General features: G+C 45.8%; 1 protein-coding gene across 1 annotated transcript in view; it reads left to right on the plus strand.

Moving 5' to 3' along the window:
* SNX1 (sorting nexin 1) overlaps nucleotides 1-19,509 on the plus strand; it is a 144,591-nt gene that overhangs the window by 68,659 nt on the left and 56,423 nt on the right. The window contains exons 5-9 of the mRNA XM_063926341.1: nucleotides 5,225-5,268; nucleotides 17,169-17,310; nucleotides 17,595-17,673; nucleotides 18,359-18,434; nucleotides 19,187-19,300. Of these exons, the coding sequence (XP_063782411.1) occupies nucleotides 5,225-5,268; nucleotides 17,169-17,310; nucleotides 17,595-17,673; nucleotides 18,359-18,434; nucleotides 19,187-19,300 (455 nt within the window). The remainder of the gene's footprint in view (nucleotides 1-5,224; nucleotides 5,269-17,168; nucleotides 17,311-17,594; nucleotides 17,674-18,358; nucleotides 18,435-19,186; nucleotides 19,301-19,509) is intronic.

Consider the following 19,509-nt stretch of genomic DNA (forward strand, 5'->3'; position numbering starts at 1 on the left):
TAAAAGGTGGAAAAGCTTTACGGTGTGCTCAGTGGTTAAAGCACCACAAACAAGTGTAATAACACTACGGGGGCAGCTCCGGGATATGCGATTCATAAGGACGCTAAACCCGGGAGCGGTATTCCAACAGGGGCATGGGAACAAGCCCTGGCAAATAATCCCAAGAGAAGAATCCCGCAGACATCAGTCCGACGGGGCTGAGGGATTTCAAAGCTAGGGAGAATTTCTGTTTAACTTAACACCGCCAGCGTACAATAAATAATGGCGCAAGGCGGTCAGAGACACCTCACAATTCTAGTCGGAGAGGGGTCTGGTCATACATTAAGGCGACTTAATTGAGACTTTGATGTCAATACTCAGGAGGAGGACCCAGAGGTTACGGGTCTAGATTTCCTTATAAAAGCGCTTAAGATGCTAAACTGCTAGAGTTTAAATCTCTAGAAAGGTTGTCAAAGGAGACAATCTTACCAATACCTAATGTAACGACCTTAAAGTGCTTCAGACAGTAAGATTGACACGGCTTTAAGGTCAATTTTTTTGTAGCAGCAGGTGCAGCACAGAGACCTACGAGCGTCTTTGCTTGAGTTAACAAGGCCATGAGAGCTTGGTCTGGACGTATTGTACAGGCTATTGAGGAGGAAAATAGCTTGGAAGAAATTACCCAACTGCCGGAATGCCTTAGAGAATCAGCTTCAGACTTGTGTCAAGCCTCATAGGATATTAGTGGGATAGCATCGTGCTTCTCTGCATACAGGGAGGCTCTGACACCAAGAAGGCAGTGGAATCCATCCCCTTTAGGGGTGAAGTGCTTTTCGGGCCAGAGTTGGACAAGTGGATTTCACGAGCTACGGCAGGGAGGTCCCCCTTCCTTCCTACTCCTTAATACGAGAACCACTCCACAGGTTAGGAGAGGTTATTCGGGACCAATGTTTAATTCATTTAGATCGTAGTCCCTTCAAGCCCGAGGAGGGGGTTTTCGGTACACAAACACATAGAGCCAGAGGTAGAGGCTGTTCACAGACAACGACCAGAAAGCAGGGTAAACCTGCTGACAAAACTGTGGCAGGACGGCCTACCAGATCACCTGGGGTCTCCCTTGGTGGGCGCACGTCTGGAAGGTTTTCGTGACGTCTGAGCCGAAACCTCACCAGAACTTTGGATAAACGACGTAATCCCCCAGGGGTACAAACTGGATTTTCAACAGAGGCCTCACAGTCAGTCTTTTTATGATGGTATTGCCTCAGTGCCCTCACAAAGCAAAAACATTACTGACAGCAATTCAAAAATTGCTACGGTCGGAAGTCATTACCCAGGTTCCAGCCTCTCTGAGAGGAACGGGTTTCTATTACAATCTTTTTGTCGTGCCGAAGCCAGACGGGACGGTCAGACCAATACTAAATTTAATGAGTTTTAAACCAGTTTCTAAGGGTCTACAAATTCAAGATGGAATCAATCCAATCGGTCATTGCAGGTTTGAAACGGGGCGAGTTCATGGTATCCATGGACATAAAGGATGCATATCTGCATATCCCAATCTGGACTCCTCACCAGGCTTACTTAGGATTCGCACTGGTGACGGATCACTACCGATTCAGGGTCTTGCCGTTCGGTCTATCATCAGCCCTAAGAATCTTTACGAAGATTATGGCAGTCATGGTTGCAAGATTGAGACGGTCGGGGGTCATGATTATACCTTATCTAGACGATCTACTGATCAAGGCATCGTCTCAAGAACAGCTGATCAGAGATGTTCAGACATCTCATCACTTTCTCGTTCAACATGGATGGATTGTGAATTTCCAGAAATCTGACCTTATACCAACTCAGCGGATTCAATTCCTCGATCTCATCTTGGACACGGTACGTTTGAGAGTATTCCTACTGGAGACTGAGGTCCAGGACTTACAAAGATTAGTGGCTCAGGTACTGAGGACACAAACGGTTTCTCTATATCCCTGTGTACAACTTCTCAGGAAGATGGTGGTATCGTTCAACGTTCTCCAACGGCAGACTTCATTCCCGACCATTCCAGTTGAACCTCATTGCTCAGGGAGCAGGTTCACACTAGCTGCTCCATTGGAGAATCCAGCTTCCACCACGCATACGACCCTCCTTAATTTGATGGTCGTTGCACAAGAGTCTCGCAGCAGGCAGGAGATTCGGCATTTGGGTTTGGAGGATCCTGACAAGGTGATACCAGGAAAGGCCATTCATACGAGGATTGGCGCTAGGGAGCCGGTCACAGCCATGCACTACTACAGGATTTGGTAGAGACACATGGACGGATGCCAGTCTCAGAGGTTGGGGTGCCGTCTTCGAGGACCATCAGTTTCAGGACAGATGGACATTACTAAAGAGCAGCCTACCAATAAACATACTCGAATGGAGAGCAGTACACAATGCGCTTCTCTTAGCCGAAGACCTGGTCACGGGTCAACACGTCAAGATACAGTCGGACACTGTCACGACGACGGCTTATATAAACCGTCAAGGAGGAACAAAGAGCAGGATGGCAATAAAGGCAGCCACAAGGATCTTGTTGTGGACAGAAAGGCGAAACATCTTCCTCTCAGCAGTGTTCATTCCAGGTGTGGAACACTGGGAAGCAGATTATCTTAGTCAACAAGACATGCATCCGGGAGAGTGGTGCCTACATCCACGGATTTTTGAGGGTATACCTCAAGTCGACCTAATGGCGTCTCGGAAAAACCATCAGCTACCCAGATATGTGTCCAGGACAAGAGATCCAGCTGCAGAGTGGACGCGTTAACCTTGGTGTTACAAGAAGGTTTACATCTTCCCACCTTTCCCACTCATACCAAGAGTTCTGACAAGGTTGAACAGAGGATGAGTGTGGGCAATTCTCATCGAACAGATTGGCCCCGTAGGAGTTGGTACCCCGACCTGCGAGGGTTACTAGCGGAAGATCCTTGGCGGTTACTTCAGAGAGAGAGGACCTGCTATCTCCGGGACAGTTCCACCGCCCAGACAGGCTGCGTTTACCGGCGTGGCTATTGAATCCCTGATCTTAAGAAATAGCAAGAACGTGGGTGGAATTCGACGAACTTCCACTTATCCAGACTTCTACTTTCCTTCAGACCGGTCTAGATATAGGACTGAGGCTGGGCTCTCTGAAGGTTCAAGCTTCGGCTCTCTCCATCCTATTTCAACAGCGGGTAGCATCCTTGCCAGCGGTTCAAACCTTTTTACAGGGGGTTCTGAGGATCCAACCCCCTTTTCATCCTCCCGCTGCGCATTGGGACTTAAATTGAATGTTGGAAATTTGGTGATCACCAATTTTTGAGCCGTTAGCAAGAACAGACCTGACGTATCTCCCTTGGATGGTCACATTATTGCTTGCCTTGGCTTCGGCCAGGCGGGTTTTCTGAGTTGGGAGCCTCAACGTGTAAGAGTCCCTTTTTAATTTTTCATGAGGATAGGGCAGAACTCCGTACAAGAGCAGTTTTCCTTCCTAGGGTTGTTTCGGGGTTTCCCGTAAACCAGCCACTTGTGGTCCCATCTTTCCGGGTCTCGCAGATGGGGACGTGTCCTCAGCTTTACAGGAGTGCGTAAAAGTTATGTCGTCCTTCAGAGAGTCGGACCTTTTGTTTGTCTTTATGATGGGCCACAGAAGAGTTGGCCAGCATCTCAACAGTCTTTGTCTAGATGGATTAGAATTGCCATTCGGCAAGCTTATATTTCCTGTGGTAAACAGGTTCTGGTTCGGACGGGTGCTCATACCACCCGATCAGTGGGTGCCTCATGGGCGGCTGTCAGAGGTGCTTCCACTACTCAACTTTACAGAGCGGCGACGTGGTCCTTAGACCACATGTTCGCGAACTTTTACAAGTTTGATACCTTTGCGTCCGGAGACTCTAAGTTCGGACGTTTAGTTTAACAGGCCATCGACAGCACTCCCTCCCTGGGGGATAACTTTGGTACGTCCCCTAATGTCTAAGAATGCTTCAGTGTCCCCTAGTGGATGAAAGAGAAAAGAGGATTTTGGTACTTACCGATAAATCCATTTCTCTGAATCCTCTAGGGGACACTGGACGCCAGCCTCGGTGCTGTCAACCTGCTGTGTTCAAAGTTCTTGTTAAAACAGTTCGTGCAAACAGCGTTGGTTATTCGGTTAAGAGTTCTTGGATGCTGTTTGATATGTTGTACGGTTCGGTTCCTCGCCATGTGCTATAGTGTCATGTCCTATTCTCTCAGTCAAATTTTTCAAACTGAGGGAGGAGGGATGTGAAGGGGGAGGAGCCGGCTGTGCAGACAATGCTAATTTTTAGATTGTGCCACACCTCCGGTTGCAAGCTTCACACCCCTAATGTCTAAGAATGCTCCAGTGTCCCCTAGAGGATTCAGAGAAATGTATTTATCGGTAAGTACCAAAATCCTCTTTTCTAACAATTTAGGGACAAAATTACCAAGATGAGTTTTATATAATTCAATAGGTAGACCTTCCACACGTCGGGCCTTATCATTAGGAAAGGACTTAATAGCATCTTCCACCTCCTCAGTGGAGATGAGGGAATCCAAATAGTCTCGGCTATCAGAAGTAAGGGTGAGTAGCAAAATGTGATCCTAGTAGGAGTCTTAGTCATCTGGAGATGACTGTGTTAGCATAAGTTGTAGCATCAATCTCAATTAAAGTGTACACAGTGAGAAGGGTAGGACCCATCACAAATCATTAATCTAATAGTCCTGTCTTTTTGAATATAATGGAGATTCCAACCTATCAGCATTTAGGCAAGTGGCAAGATAATGTTCCAGGGCACAATTTATATTCTATTTCTACCAGAAAGTAACATATTTTATAACCATCATCAGGCTTACAAAACCGAACCAACCAGATAACTCATACCATTATCTCAATTCTCTAATGCAGACAGTAGTAGTTTATAATATAGAGAAAATGGACACTTTGTACACATGGGTTCACATTGTGGCCTCTCCTGTGACTGATCACCACTTGGTGTAAGGCTACAAAGCAAATGCCTGAATGATTGTTGGCTGCCTACAAGGTACACATTATGCATTAGCCTGTGGTGTCAAATGTAATGCATGCATGAAATTATTGAATTCAGTTAACCCTCTTAATTTTCTAATAGCAATCTAAATACAGGGGAAATCCTGGGGTTGGTCTTTGTATCTTTTCTTTCATAATTTCTGTGTGGCAGTAATTCCTATTGTGAAAAGGCTAATAATGGTTCCTTTCCATTAGGTGATGGTATGAATGCATATGTAGCATATCAAGTTTCCACGCAGGTAAGCAGCAGAAAAGAAAGAAATCAGTAAGACGAGAGACTGGGTGTTCATGTATTTTATATTTCCCTTACTCTAGCATTTCTGCTTGGGGGGCCTACACTTGCTAAACAAAAAACATACTCTTTCTATGTGTTTTGTGCAGTCCATATAAACATTTGTTATCTTTATATTATTTCTCTGGCATCCATAAGGGATACTGGGGTTTACTTAATACGATGGGTATAGAAGGGGTCCAAAGGAGCCGGTGCACTTTAAATTTCTTCGACTGGGTGTGCATGCTCCTCCCCTCTATGCTCCCTCCCACAGGCAGTTTAGAAAAAAGTGCCCTCAGGAGATGATGCACACTCTGGGAGCTCCAGAGGATTTTTCTTCAGTTTCTTTTAAACTTTATTATTTTCAGTATACTGTCTGGGCAACAGTATACCTGCACCGTGGGAGTTAGAGGGGGACGGTTACCGGACTCTGTAAGGCATCAGAGCGGCTTCCCCGCTGCAGGACCACCGTCCTAAGAGGTTGTTTGTTCCGCGGGGCACTGCGCCTTGGCGGTCGCAATCGCAGCACGCCACACACCCCTAACATAGCCTGAAGGTAAGAAGAGTGGCGAGTACAAGCCAAGGTCCTCGCTATGGGGACCCCCTGTTAGCACTGGCAGCGGTAGTGCAAACTAACAGCTATTGTGATGTTTGCACAGTGTATGGAGACTTTGCCAGTATAAAGATTCTATGTAGCTCTGGTCCCATTACAGGGAGCGGAGCTTACTCAGAGCGGGACCAGCTGCATTTTGGCGCCTTCCTCTGCCTACAGCAGCAGCAGCAAGGACACACAGCTCCTCCAGGTACTCTGGGATACACAGGAAACTGGTACAAGGATAAGTAATCCAGTTTTTACTGTGATATATATTCAGCCTGCAGATTTCCTGAGTCTGACAGGCTGGGGTGTGCTGTCCTCCTCTCACTCTAGGTCTCCATCTCACAGGCAGCAAGGGCAGGCTTGTTGTTGTACTTGTCTGTGTGTGTTACTGTAATTATGGTCAAACACGCATTATGCAGGGTTTGTAACACCAGATTCTCCCTTTCTACCACTGGTTCCCTATCCTGTGACCAATGCAGTCAGTCTTCCCGAGTTAGAGTGGAGACTGGGGGGGAAGGTCAGGAGCCATCCTGGCTCGGTGCCATAAAGTCTATGATGGCAGACATGTCATCTCAGCTCAATGCTAATAAACAGACAACACAACAACTGCAACAGGCTGTTGCAGACCTGGCTGCTAAGGCTGATGAAAGACAGCCTCCCCTCACTAGTTCAGGGCCACTTAAACGTGGGCTGCCTGCTCTACTGTCAGACTCTGATGAGGATATTCAGGAGGAGGGGGAGGAATTGGAACCGGATATAGAAGATTCCACTTCTACACAGGGTATTGAGCTCCTCATTCTTGCTATCAGGGATGTATTAAAAATCACTTTGGAAGACGCTGCTGCACCGCAGTCGTTCTTCCTAGCGCAGAAAAAGCTCAGTATTGCCTTCCCTGATTCTCCGGAACTAGATGAGGTTTTTAAACAAGCTTGGAAAAATCCTGATAAAAGATATCAGGTTATAAGGCGGTTTTTACGCTCTTTCCCATTTACACCGGAAGGTAGGAAACATTGGGAAGAACCCCCAGCCGTAGATGTCTCAGTCTCCCGCCTCTCTAATAAGGTGGTATTGCCGGCCCATGGGTCCTTTGAGCTCATGGACCCTGGGGATAGGAAAATAGAAACTACACTGAAGTTTGTGACATGCCACCCGCTATGTAAATAAAGACCTGTGATAGCGGGTTGCTGGATGTCTCATGCCATCCATAACTGGGCCACTCAAATTCAGGAGGGCCTTGCAGGAGATATGCCCCTGGTCACTACGGTGACCCTCATCAATCACATTCAAGACACTGTACACGTGCTGTGTGACTCTCAAGGAGATAGGCACTATTAATGCTAGAACTACTACCATGCTAGTGTCAGCGCGCGCGGATTCCAAGCGCAGTGTGGAGTCTCTCCCTTCCTCAGGGGAGTGGCTGTTCGGGGTTGAGTTAGATACATGGATTTCTAAGGTTATTGCAGGGAATTCCTCTGGGGCCCCGCCGGCAAGGCGTTCCTCTATGGGGCCATCTAACCAGTCCTTTCGGACCACCAGATTCAGATCAAGAGCCAAAATTTCCTCCAATGCGGCACGAGGCACTAGAGGTAAGACAAGAAAACCAACTGCTGCTGTTTCCCAGGAACCAAGCAACCAGTTCAGCTTCCACAAAAGCCTCAGCATGACTGTGCCTCCCCACCCCGAGGGGATCTCGAGGTAGGAGCTCGTCTGCGTCACTTCAGCCGCATCTGGGACGACTCCTGCCAGGATACCTGGGTAAGGGACCTCATTTCCCAGGTCTACAAGCTGGAGTTCGACAGCGCTCCTCCCCAACGATTTTTCAAATCAGGCTTACCAGCTTTGGAGGATACACTGGTTACGCTGTAACAAGCGATCCAAAAGTTGGTCTAGTCCCACGTCATTGTTCCAGTACCACTGCTACAACAGGGAAAGGTTTACTACTCCAACCTGTTTGTGGTACCGAAACTGGACGGTTCTGTAAGACCCATTCGGAATCTAAAATCTTTGAACCCTTACCTCAAGGTTTGCAAGTTCAAGATGGAATCCTTGAGAGCAGTGATTGCGAGCCTGGAAGAACGGGAGTTCATGGCCTCTCTGGATATAAAGGACGCTTATCTCCATATCCCAATTTGACCGCCTCACCACGCTTACCTGCGGTTTGCCCTGCTGAACGATCACTACCAGTTCCAGGCGCTATCCTTCGGTCTATCCACAGCTCCGAGGGTATTCACCAAGATGATGGCGGAGATGATGTTCCAACTCCGGGTCCAGGGGATCAATATTGTCCCTTATCTGGACGATCTCCTGATAAAGGCAAGATCCAGGGAACTTTTATTGCTCCATATAGACCGCACTATCCAACTTCTGTCACACCACGGGTGGATCCTCAATTTACAGAAGTCCCACTTGGAGCCAACTCAGCGGCTCCTGTTCCTGGGAATGTGGCTGGATACTGTGGCCCAGAAAGTGTTCCTCCCGGAGGACAAAGCGAGAACACTTCAGGAGATGGTGCGACTAGTCCTACGGCCGCCTCAAATATACATTCATCTATGCTTAAAGTTGTTGGGAAAGATGGTGACCTCCTACGAAGCCATTCAATACGGAAGGTTCCATGCCAGAACGTTTTAATTGGATCTCCTGAGCAAGTGGTCCGGATCACATCTTCAGATGCACTGGATAATTCGTCTGTCACCTCAGGCCAGGATCTCCCTCCTGTAGTGGTTGCAGTCCTCCAACTTACTGGAAGGTCACAGTTTTGGGATTCAGAATTGGATCCTCCTCACGACAGATGCGAGTCTGAGAGGATGGGGAGCTGTCACCCATGGGGCTCAGTTCCAGGGCATGTGGTAAACCCACAAAGCCCTTCTTACAATCAACATTCTAGAACTTCGGGCGATCTACAAGGCTCTGCTTCAGGCCTCCTCTGCTCAGGGATCGGGCGATCCAAGTTCAGTCGGACAACGCCACGGCAGTGGCTTACATAAATCGACAAGGCGGGACAAAAATCAGAGCCTGCATGCGAGAGGTGTCAAAAATACTCCTCTGCGCAGAACGAAACTCAAGAGCAATGTCCGCAAGCTTCATTCCGGTATTTGACAACTGGGAAGTGGATTTCCTCAGTTGCCACGATCTCCACCCAGGAGAGTTGGGGCTCCACCATTGTGTTTCAACAGATCGACTTGTGGGGCTGCCCACCGATAGACTTGATGGCTTCTCGACTCAACAAGAAGCTTCCCTAGTATTGCTCAAGAACCAGGGACCCTCAAGCGAGGGCAATAGACACGCTGACATCTCCTTGGCCTTATCGGTTGGTCTGCATGTTTCCTCCGATTCCGGTGCTCCCGAGGGTGCTCAAACAAATCAGGAATCAGGGAGTCCAGGCATTTCTGATTGCCCAGGATTGGCCTCGGAGCGCATTGTACGCAGATCTTCTGGACATGTCCGAGACAGACCCTTGGCCTCTGCCGATGAGAAATGATCTTCTGCAGCAAGGCCCATTCATCTACCCGGACTTATGGCGACTTTGTTGGACGACATAGAGGTTGAGCGGAACATCCTAGCTCGCAAAGGCATTTCCAAGAAGGTTATTGCAACCATGGTTCAGGACAGAAAACCTGTAACGTCAAAACACTATCATCATATCTGGAGGAGATTGTGCCAGGAACACACACATCTACCTGCAGAGTTCCACTTTGGACGTTTCTTATGTTTCCTGCAGGCTGGTGTGGATAAGGGCTTATGTCTGGGGTTCCCTTAAGGTCCAGATTTCAGCTCTCTCAATTTTCTTCCAGAAGAAGTTGACAGTGGGCCTAATTCAGATTTGATTGCAGCAGCAAATTTGTTAGCAGTTGGGCAAAACCATGTGCGCTGCAGGGGGGCAGATATAACATGTGCAGAGAGAGTTAGATTTGGGTGGGGTGTGCTCAAACTGAAATCTAAATTGCAGTGTAAAAATAAAGCAGCCAGTATTATTTACCCTGCACAGAAACAAAATAACCCACCCAAATCTAACTCTCTCTGCAAATGTTATATCTGCCCCCCCCCCCCCCCCTTGCAGTGCACATGGTTTTGCCCAACTGCTAACAAATTTACTGCTGCGATCAACTCTGAATTACCCCCAGTGTTGCCAGAAGTTCAGACCTTCATGCAGGGAGGTCTCCACATACAACCTCCATTGTGCCACCCACGGCACCCTGGGACTTGAATGTGGTGTTGGAATTTCTACAGTCCTCCTGGTTTGAACCTTTGATGACGGTAGAAGATAAGTACCTCACGTGGAAGACAGTGATGATGCTGGCCCTGGCTTCTGCTAGGCTTGTCTCAGAACTAGGGGCCTTATCGTGTAACAGTCCTTACTTGGTCCTTTACAAGGACAGAGCTGAGCTCATGACTAGACAGCTTTTCCTGCCGAAGGTTGTCTCTGCATTCCACTTGAATCAACCGATTGTAGTCCTGTCAGGTTCTTGTACATCTGCTCCTCCGGAGTCGTTAGATGCTGTGAGAGCCTTGAAGCTCTTTGTCAAGAAAACTGCTCGGACCAGTAAGACTGATTCCTTGTTTATGCTATATGATGCGCAGAAAAAGGGTTGCCCTGCTTCTAAGTAGTCCGTTGCTTGTTGGATTAGGTTGACTATCCAACAGGCCTATGTGTCGGCAGCCTTGCCTGTTCCACAGTCTCTGAAGGCCCACGCTACAAAATCAGTGGGGTCTTCCTGGGCGGCTGCCAGTGGCGTCTCAGCCTTGCAACTATGCCAAGCTGCTACCTGGTCGCAGAAGAACACCTTTGTGAAGTTCTACAAGTTTGATACCCTGGCCGAAGAGCATACCAAGTTTGGGCAGGCGGTACTGCAGGCGTGTCCGCACATTCTGGATGTTTTGGGACGTCCCCATCGTATTACATAAACCCCAGTATCCCTTACAGATGCCAGAGAAAATGGGATTTTAATACCTACCGGTAACTACCTTTCTCGTAGTCCGTAAGGGATACTGGGCGCCCACCTCAGTGCATTGATTTCTTTGCAGGTTTTTTCTTTTCCAAAAGTTACCTGTTCAGCTGTTGCTGTTTTGTTTCAGCCTTTGCTGGTTGTTTTATGTTGTGGTGTGCTGGTGTGTGAATCTCGGGTGTAGTATGGCTGACCGGCGGTCTCCTGACCGCCGGTCAGCTTACCGTCGCCGGGATCCCGGCAGCATACCGACGCCGGGATCCCGGCGGGGAGGGGAGAGTGCAGCAAGCCCCTTGCGGGCTCGCTGCGCCCGCCACGCTGCGGGCTCGGTGGCGACCGCTATTCCCACTCTATGGGTGTCGTGGACACCCACGAGTGGAAATAGTCCCTGTTGGTCGGCAGCCTTGCCTGTTCCACAGTCTCTGAAGGCCCACGCTACAAAATCAGTGGGGTCTTCCTGGGCGGCTGCCAGTGGTGTCTCAGCCTTGCAACTATGCCAAGCTGCTACCTGGTCGGAGAAGAACACCTTTGTGAAGTTCTACAAGTTTGATACCCTGGCCAAAGAGCATACCAAGTTTGGGCAGGCGGTACTGCAGGCGTGTCCGCACATTCTGGATGTTTTGGGACGTCCCCATCGTATTACATAAACCCCAGTATCCCTTACAGATGCCAGAGAAAATGGGATTTTAATACCTACCGGTAAATACCTTTCTCGTAGTCCGTAAGGGATACTGGGCGCCCACCTCAGTGCATTGATTTCTTTGCAGGTTTTTTCTTTTCCAAAAGTTACCTGTTCAGCTGTTGCTGTTTTGTTTCAGCCTTTGCTGGTTGTTTTATGTTGTGGTGTGCTGGTGTGTGAATCTCGGGTGTAGTATGGCTGACCGGCGGTCTCCTGACCGCCGGTCAGCTTACCGTCGCCGGGATCCCGGCAGCATACCGACGCCGGGATCCCGGCGGGGAGGGGAGAGTGCAGCAAGCCCCTTGCGGGCTCGCTGCGCTCGCCACGCTGAGGGCTCGGTGGCGACCGTTATTCCCACTCTATGGGTGTCGTGGACACCCACGAGTGGAAATAGTCCCTGTTGGTCGGCATGCCGACCATCGGGATACTGAGCCGGCGGGATGGTGGAGGAGGTCATGTGACTGTCGGTCAGCAGACCGCCGGTCACATGAATACCACCCGTGAATCTCACCACTTGTTATGTTCCTTCTATCAAGTATGTCCTTTCTCCTTCAGGCACTATTTTACTTATAACTGCCTGTGGGAGGGGGCACAGAGGGGAGGAGCCAGCACACCCAGTTGAAGAAATTTAAAATGCACCGGCTCCTTAGGACCCCTTTTATACCCATCGTGTTAAGTAAACCCCAGTATCCCTTATGGACTACGAGAAAGGGATTTACCGGTAGGTATTAAAACCCCGTTTTTCTCTTATGCTGAGACATTTTTGTGTTCTTCCATACATTTTAAATATGGTGGTTACTTGTTCTGCTGCTATTTATTGTGGAAACAGGCTGTAGTCCCCTAGCTGCTTTTAGACTACAACTTTCTGCATAGTGACAGCTAGTAGAAACTGCTGTTAGAACAAGGGTGTGTACTCCTATGTAGCCCTCACAGTAGTAGTTTATTGATAAGGATTGATTTATATTCACTACACACACACCATGAATAGAGAAGGATGTGCGTATGGCCCATCCTGCATTTAGGTGAAGTGCAGTGCTTACAGACAAAGCCTTCCTCTTAGTGATCGCTGTTCTGAGCCATATCAAGAACTGTGGTCCCCTTCCAGTTAATGCAATGCAAGGTACAGATGTGTCTTCATCCATCTAGCCTCAATATGCCACACAAGAGGAAATGTCTGGTGTGAGTGAGCTGCCAGTTCCCATGCAACTCCGCTAGCGTTTGGCATCTTTGTTTGCTCATAATGCGTCTTAGTCGCAATGCAATGCAACTAGGATGCGCTGGGAGACTGCTGATTAAGTTTGTATGTGACACTGTCCGTGTGCGACTGAGTCTGTATATGAAGCTCAAAAGATTCTCTGTCAAAAAAATTGACGTAGAAAAAAGCCATGGCCGCTGCATTGTGGCACTTCGTAATTAGATTCAGAAGCTTAGTCGCACACAGATATACAAGTTTCTCTTACCAAATAATACCCCTTTTCCACTGCCTCGACAAACCTGTTTCTTTTTTATTTACAGTGGAAAAGGGTCTCAAAAAAACCCAAACCCTTGATTAAGGTCCAGTGTGAAAACGTCACCCGTGTCATCCGTACTGGGACCCATTTACAGCATGCGGAGAGCCCAACCCGCAGTGTCCCGTGGGAGGTTGGGGTACACAACGCACGCTGTCTGCTCTGGTATGCAGACAGCAGCGGGGCTGAGTGAAAGTGCTCATCAGAGGCTCGGGACAGCGCACATATAACCTCTTCGGTGAGGGGGCGTTGCCTGTCAGGACCAAGGCCATGACCCGGGGGTCTGGATGTGCAGTGTAATATCCCGGGTCTGCGCTGCAGTGGAAAAGGGGAAATGCTGGGTACATACTAAACTATGCAGGTCTGTCGGACGATGTTGCCGACAATGTGCAATGGCTCGCGTAGTCAGCGACAGTGAGTACACCCTGGACGATTTTAACGATGTGGATCTCCACAAGTGAATCGTCCACATCGTTAACAATGTCGTCTACTGTGTACCTGGCATAAGTCAGGGTCAGACCCAGGACTTTAGTGGAAAAGGGGTATTAATCAGCATAGTCGGGGCACTTATGGATGGTGTAATGGTTAGCATTACTGCCTTACAGCACTGAGGTCATGGGTTCGATTCCCACCATGGCCCTAACTGTGTGGAGTTTGTATATTCTCCCCATACTTGCGTGGGTTTCCACCCACAATCCAAAAATATACTGGTAGGTTAATTGGCTCCCAACAAAAATTAACCCTAGTGTGAATGTGTGTGTACATGTGGTAGGGAATATAGATTGTAAGCTCCACTGGGGCAGGGACTGATGTGAATGGGCAAATATTCTCTGTACAGAGCTGCGGAATATGTGTGCGCTATATAAATAACTGGTAATAAATAATAAATAGAAAAGAAATGTATCTGCACACTTTGCAATCAATAAACTAATTGGATTATATCAACCAGTAGAACCCCATTGGAGTGTATCACTCTAATAGTAGAAATGATAATGAGGGGGTGCAGCCCATATGCAACTCAGATTTAATGCAAAACAAAAAAGAGAAACCAAAAGTAGTTGCTTGGTTGGGCGCACTAATGAAATTTGTATAGATTTTAATTACTTAAAACTTAGCTTTTATTGCTTCACCTTCTTATATGCCTCCTTTATATGGGGATTACACAGCAAAACATAGAGGTTAAAATCAATACATACAAACATATAAGTGAAAAAAGAAAGAAGATATAAGTGTGAGAAGATTTAAAAAACGGTACTTCCACTATTACTCCAGCAGGTGTGGGAATGAAATTGTTAATGGAGCCCCTGAGAGTCTAACTTGTATTAATTAACAAATTCTCACAATGTGATACAACTTTAATTATACAGAAGGCCAGAAATTACAATTCAAAGAATTTATTCCATATATCGTATGTACCAGTTTTATAAATTTGAAATATTTATTGTATTTGTGGGAACCATAAATTAACCAGTTCAGATGTGAAAATCCATTTGTCACAATAAATGATTGCTGTGGATATGGTGTGTTTTTATTAGTGTGTGTTCACTCTTACTCTATATGTTTATAATGTTCTTTACTTTGATGTTTTATGCATATTAGTCTCATATACTGTATCACTGATATTTATTAGAGAAAGCAGGGGTAAGTGTCCCTAGCATGGGAAATTGTTAATTAAACGATGAATCATACATTTGTCTTATAACCCTGCATAAATATACGAGTAACAAACCAATCAGTCATGCAGTTGCCATTGTATTAAACACACTGATGTTCTCACTAAAAGTGTTGTGGCAGCCTGTATTTCCCGCAGACATGAGATTCACTAGATAAGTATTCTTTTCTCAGTCTGCATCTATAGGTGGATATATTGTATCAGGATGTACAGGCCAATTCCCTTCCTATTACATGTAACTGATCTGTATCACTAAGATACTGTAGCCACCTGTGTTTACTCTCTTGTAACACAGGATTGATATTTTGTTACTTTGTTAATCTATCTTAGGCTGTATCTATGCTTCAGATAGAATGTATCAGGGCACATTAACCAGTTCCCTTCCTTTACATATCACTCATTAATATTTAAGGGCTGGTAAATATGCACTTAGTTACTGATAAACGAGTGGTCAGATTGTAACATTCACATGTGGGTACTTATTGGACAAATCAGCCTGGCAGTGCTGCTATGGCATTTAATTCTATTGACAGATTGCGTTCTGAGTGTTACACATTGACTGGTACCATACGTAACCACGCAGTATTGTTGCTAATGACAACAGCACATATTGGTCAGTTAATCACAATGCTCTCTGGGTGAATTACATATAGTCTCCTAGCTCCCTAACGACCAACACTGACACTTGACCTCATTTCTAGTAATCTCATTTCATAGGGGTGTCCGTGGGGGTCTAATAGAACTATCTTTCTAAATTAGAATCTACACCATTTGCTTAAATTAGGAGTGTGGAAAACCAGCCGAAACGCCGAAAGATAGTTCTATTAGACCCCCACCGACACCCCTATGAAATGAGATTACTAGAAATGAGGTCAAGTGTCAGTGTTGGTCGTTAGGGAGCTAGGAGACTATATGTAATTCACCCAGAGAGCATTGTGATTAACTGACCAATATGTGCTGTTGTCATTAGCAACAATACTGCGTGGTTACGTATGGTACCAGTCAATGTGTAACACTCAGAACGCAATCTGTCAATAGAATTAAATGCCATAGCAGCACTGCCAGGCTGATTTGTCCAATAAGTACCCACATGTGAATGTTACAATCTGACCACTCGTTTATCAGTAACTAAGTGCATATTTACCAGCCCTTAAATATTAATGAGTGATATGTAAAGGAAGGGAACTGGTTAATGTGCCCTGATACATTCTATCTGAAGCATAGATACAGCCTAAGATAGATTAACAAAGTAACAAAATATCAATCCTGTGTTACAAGAGAGTAAACACAGGTGGCTACAGTATCTTAGTGATACAGATCAGTTACATGTAATAGGAAGGGAATTGGCCTGTACATCCTGATACAATATATCCACCTATAGATGCAGACTGAGAAAAGAATACTTATCTAGTGAATCTCATGTCTGCGGGAAATACAGGCTGCCACAACACTTTAGTGAGAACATCAGTGTGTTTAATACAATGGCAACTGCATGACTGATTGGTCTGTTACTCGTATATTTATGCAGGGTTATAAGACAAATGTATGATTCATCGTTTGATTAACAATTTCCCATGCTAGGGACACTTACCCCTGCTTTCTCTAATAAATATCAGTGATACAGTATATGAGACTAATATGCATAAAACATCAAAGTAAAGAACATTATAAACATATAGAGTAAGAGTGAACACACACTAATAAAAACACACCATATCCACAGCAATCATTTATTGTGACAAATGGATTTTCACATCTGAACTGGTTAATTTATGGTTCCCACAAATACAATAAATATTTCAAATTTATAAAACTGGTACATACGATATATGGAATAAATTCTTTGAATTGTAATTTCTGGCCTTCTGTATAATTAAAGTTGTATCACATTGTGAGAATTTGTTAATTAATACAAGTTAGACTCTCAGGGGCTCCATTGACAATTTCATTCCCACACCTGCTGGAGTAATAGTGGAAGTACCGTTTTTTAAATCTTCTCACACTTATATCTTCTTTCTTTTTTCACTTATATGTTTGTATGTATTGATTTTAACCTCTATGTTTTGCTGTGTAATCCCCATATAAAGGGGGCATATAAGAAGGTGAAGCAATAAAAGCTAAGTTTTAAGTAATTAAAATCTATACAAATTTCATTAGTGCGCCCAACCAAGCAACTACTTTTGGTTTCTCTTTTTTGTTTTGCAATAAATAATAAATAGTCTAATGGTGCATCCGAGTTGAACTGTGTAGCGACAAAGACGCTTTTTTGCCAAAAAAGAAGCCTGACGCTAGGAGTGTCTCACAGGACCTGGCATGTCAAGAGAGGCTGTTTGGCGTGACTGCGAGCAAAGATGTATGAGCACATATCTGTAACTTACCTTAGATTGACAAATTGAATACAGGTCTGATATGTATAGGTAGGGCTGTAAATGCGCAGGCATTCATTCTTTTTTACTCTTTTAAACCAGACCAATTTACCAATGTTCCGGAGCAAACATTTCACTGTAAAGAGACGGTTCAGTGACTTCCTGGGTCTGTATGAGAAGCTGTCTGAGAAGCACTCCCAGAATGGCTTCATTGTTGCTCCACCGCCGGAGAAAAGCCTCATAGGTGAGCAGCCTCCATAAAGTGTGCATATGATCATATACACAGAAACGCAAAGAGCATGGATTTGTAAATTAGTCATTAACTAATAAAATTAGGCAAATTCTAATGACTCTTGTGCCAATCAATTCCCTTGTCACATTGATACCGTACCATTTAAATGGTTTATGTGAAGTTGTAGTGTAGTATAGACACACTGGCACTCCTCAGAAATAATCATTCACAGACTGGTGTTATTGTTAGGAATTCAGGAAGACGCTGCAGTGTGTGATGTATGGTGTGTTTCTCAGGTATGACCAAAGTGAAGGTGGGGAAAGAGGATTCATCATCAGCTGAATTTCTGGAAAGAAGGCGAGCATCTTTGGAGAGGTCAGTTGCAATATAATACAAGGGACTTGTGTAACATATGACAGAGGTACCATCATGCTCTTGCTATGAGAAACCAACATTTTTATGGTGAAAAGCCCAACCACTATGTGTACACTTTTTAAGGCTTGCCAATTTGGTGGTGTCTGTGTGCGGCAGTATTTGGAGATGTGTGTATGCCTAGGGCAGGGCTTTTAATTAAAGCCATGCCCAGCTGTCTAGGCCCTAATGGGGTTGCATGCAGCAATTAAGGAATTTCCCCAACACCTTCAAATCCTAGGAGCTCCCAGACCTGCTGTGCCTGCTTCTCAGGGTTTATGGAGGGAACATATATCTGCCTGATATCTCATTGGGAGATAGGAATAAAGGGCCATTGGTCTTACTGTAGAAATGGTGCTTCCCAATATGCTGAAAGCTCTATTAGTGCCTGTCTCCACTCTGTTTTGACTGCTCCTTCTTGAAGCTGGGACTGTCCATGGGATTACTGATAATATAGTAATGCTGAGAATTATTTTGAGAGCAACAAATGTTATCTGTACTGCCAAATATTTAGGGGCATATATACATGTCCCATCCTGCTCAGTTTGCTGCACTCTGTATTTGTAAATGAAGTGTTTTCACTTTAGTTAATAATATTCAGACTGTACTAGGTGGCACATGGACCTCTTCATGGAGCTTCTAATTACAGGTACCTCCAAAGAATTGTCAGTCACCCTACCCTTTTACAAGACCCAGATGTCCGGGAGTTTCTGGAGAAGGAAGAGGTAATCCTTATTGTACATAGTTATAGGGGTCAATTCAATTAGATGCAAGGTGAGTGAGTTACTGTTGTATCAGCATGGATATCCCACCACCGGCCTCGCAACTCGCCTCTCTTGGCCCGATCTTACCCCATACTCATGGATTTTGGTACGCAGCTTTATGGGGCTATGAACAAAGATCTGCAAGTTAAGCCCAGTACCCACGGGCCGATGCATGAGAGATGTGTGCTGAGCGAACCGCTCGGCACACATCTCTCCCGCCGCTTAGCACAGCGCGATCTGTGCTGAGCGTGCGGGGGGAGACGGGGGGCCGCTCACTTCACCCAGCGGGTGAAGTGAGCGACCCGCTAGATTGGCCTGCATGCAGGCCAATCTAGCAGCAGCAATAGCGATGCGCGGGGCTGCGCATCGCTATCGCTGTAAGGGGTACTCACGGAGCGATCAGGCTGATATTCTAAGCAATCTAGTCAGATTGCTTAGAATATCGCTCCGTGAGTACCCCCCTTTAGAAGTCATAAATAGCCACATTTACACATGGCTGCAAATAGTTTGCAGGTAACTGAATTGACCCCATAGTTTTTCAGTTGTGTGGTTTTTTTTTTTATAGTTCCTGATTGAGACATTGAACATTAATTCAGATTTATTCAGCTTCGTTCAGATATATATGTAAATCTATGTGTGTATATTTAGTTTCCAGTACATTCCTAAGATGATATGCAGCAGGTGTCTGTCATTTTCTTCTTTCTCCTGCTTAGCTTCCACGTGCTGTTAGCACCCAAACCCTGAGTGGAGCTGGTCTCCTCAAGATGTTTAATAGAGCCACTGACGCTGTTAACAAAATGACTATCAAGATGAATGAGTCTGACATTGTAAGTACTGAAAGGAGGTGTCTCTCTTCTCTGCTGTCTGACAAGCTAAAAACCTGACACTAGTATTGTTCACCTGGTTCCATGTTATGCTCCAGAACATAATTATGCATTATTTAATGAGCTTCTTTTCTCTAACGTCCTAAGTGGATGCTGGGGACTCCGTAAGGACCATGGGGAATAGCGGCTCCGCAGGAGACTGGGCACAAAAG

This window comes from Pseudophryne corroboree, chromosome 6, assembly GCF_028390025.1.
Source record: "Pseudophryne corroboree isolate aPseCor3 chromosome 6, aPseCor3.hap2, whole genome shotgun sequence".
Lineage (NCBI taxonomy): Eukaryota > Metazoa > Chordata > Amphibia > Anura > Myobatrachidae > Pseudophryne > Pseudophryne corroboree.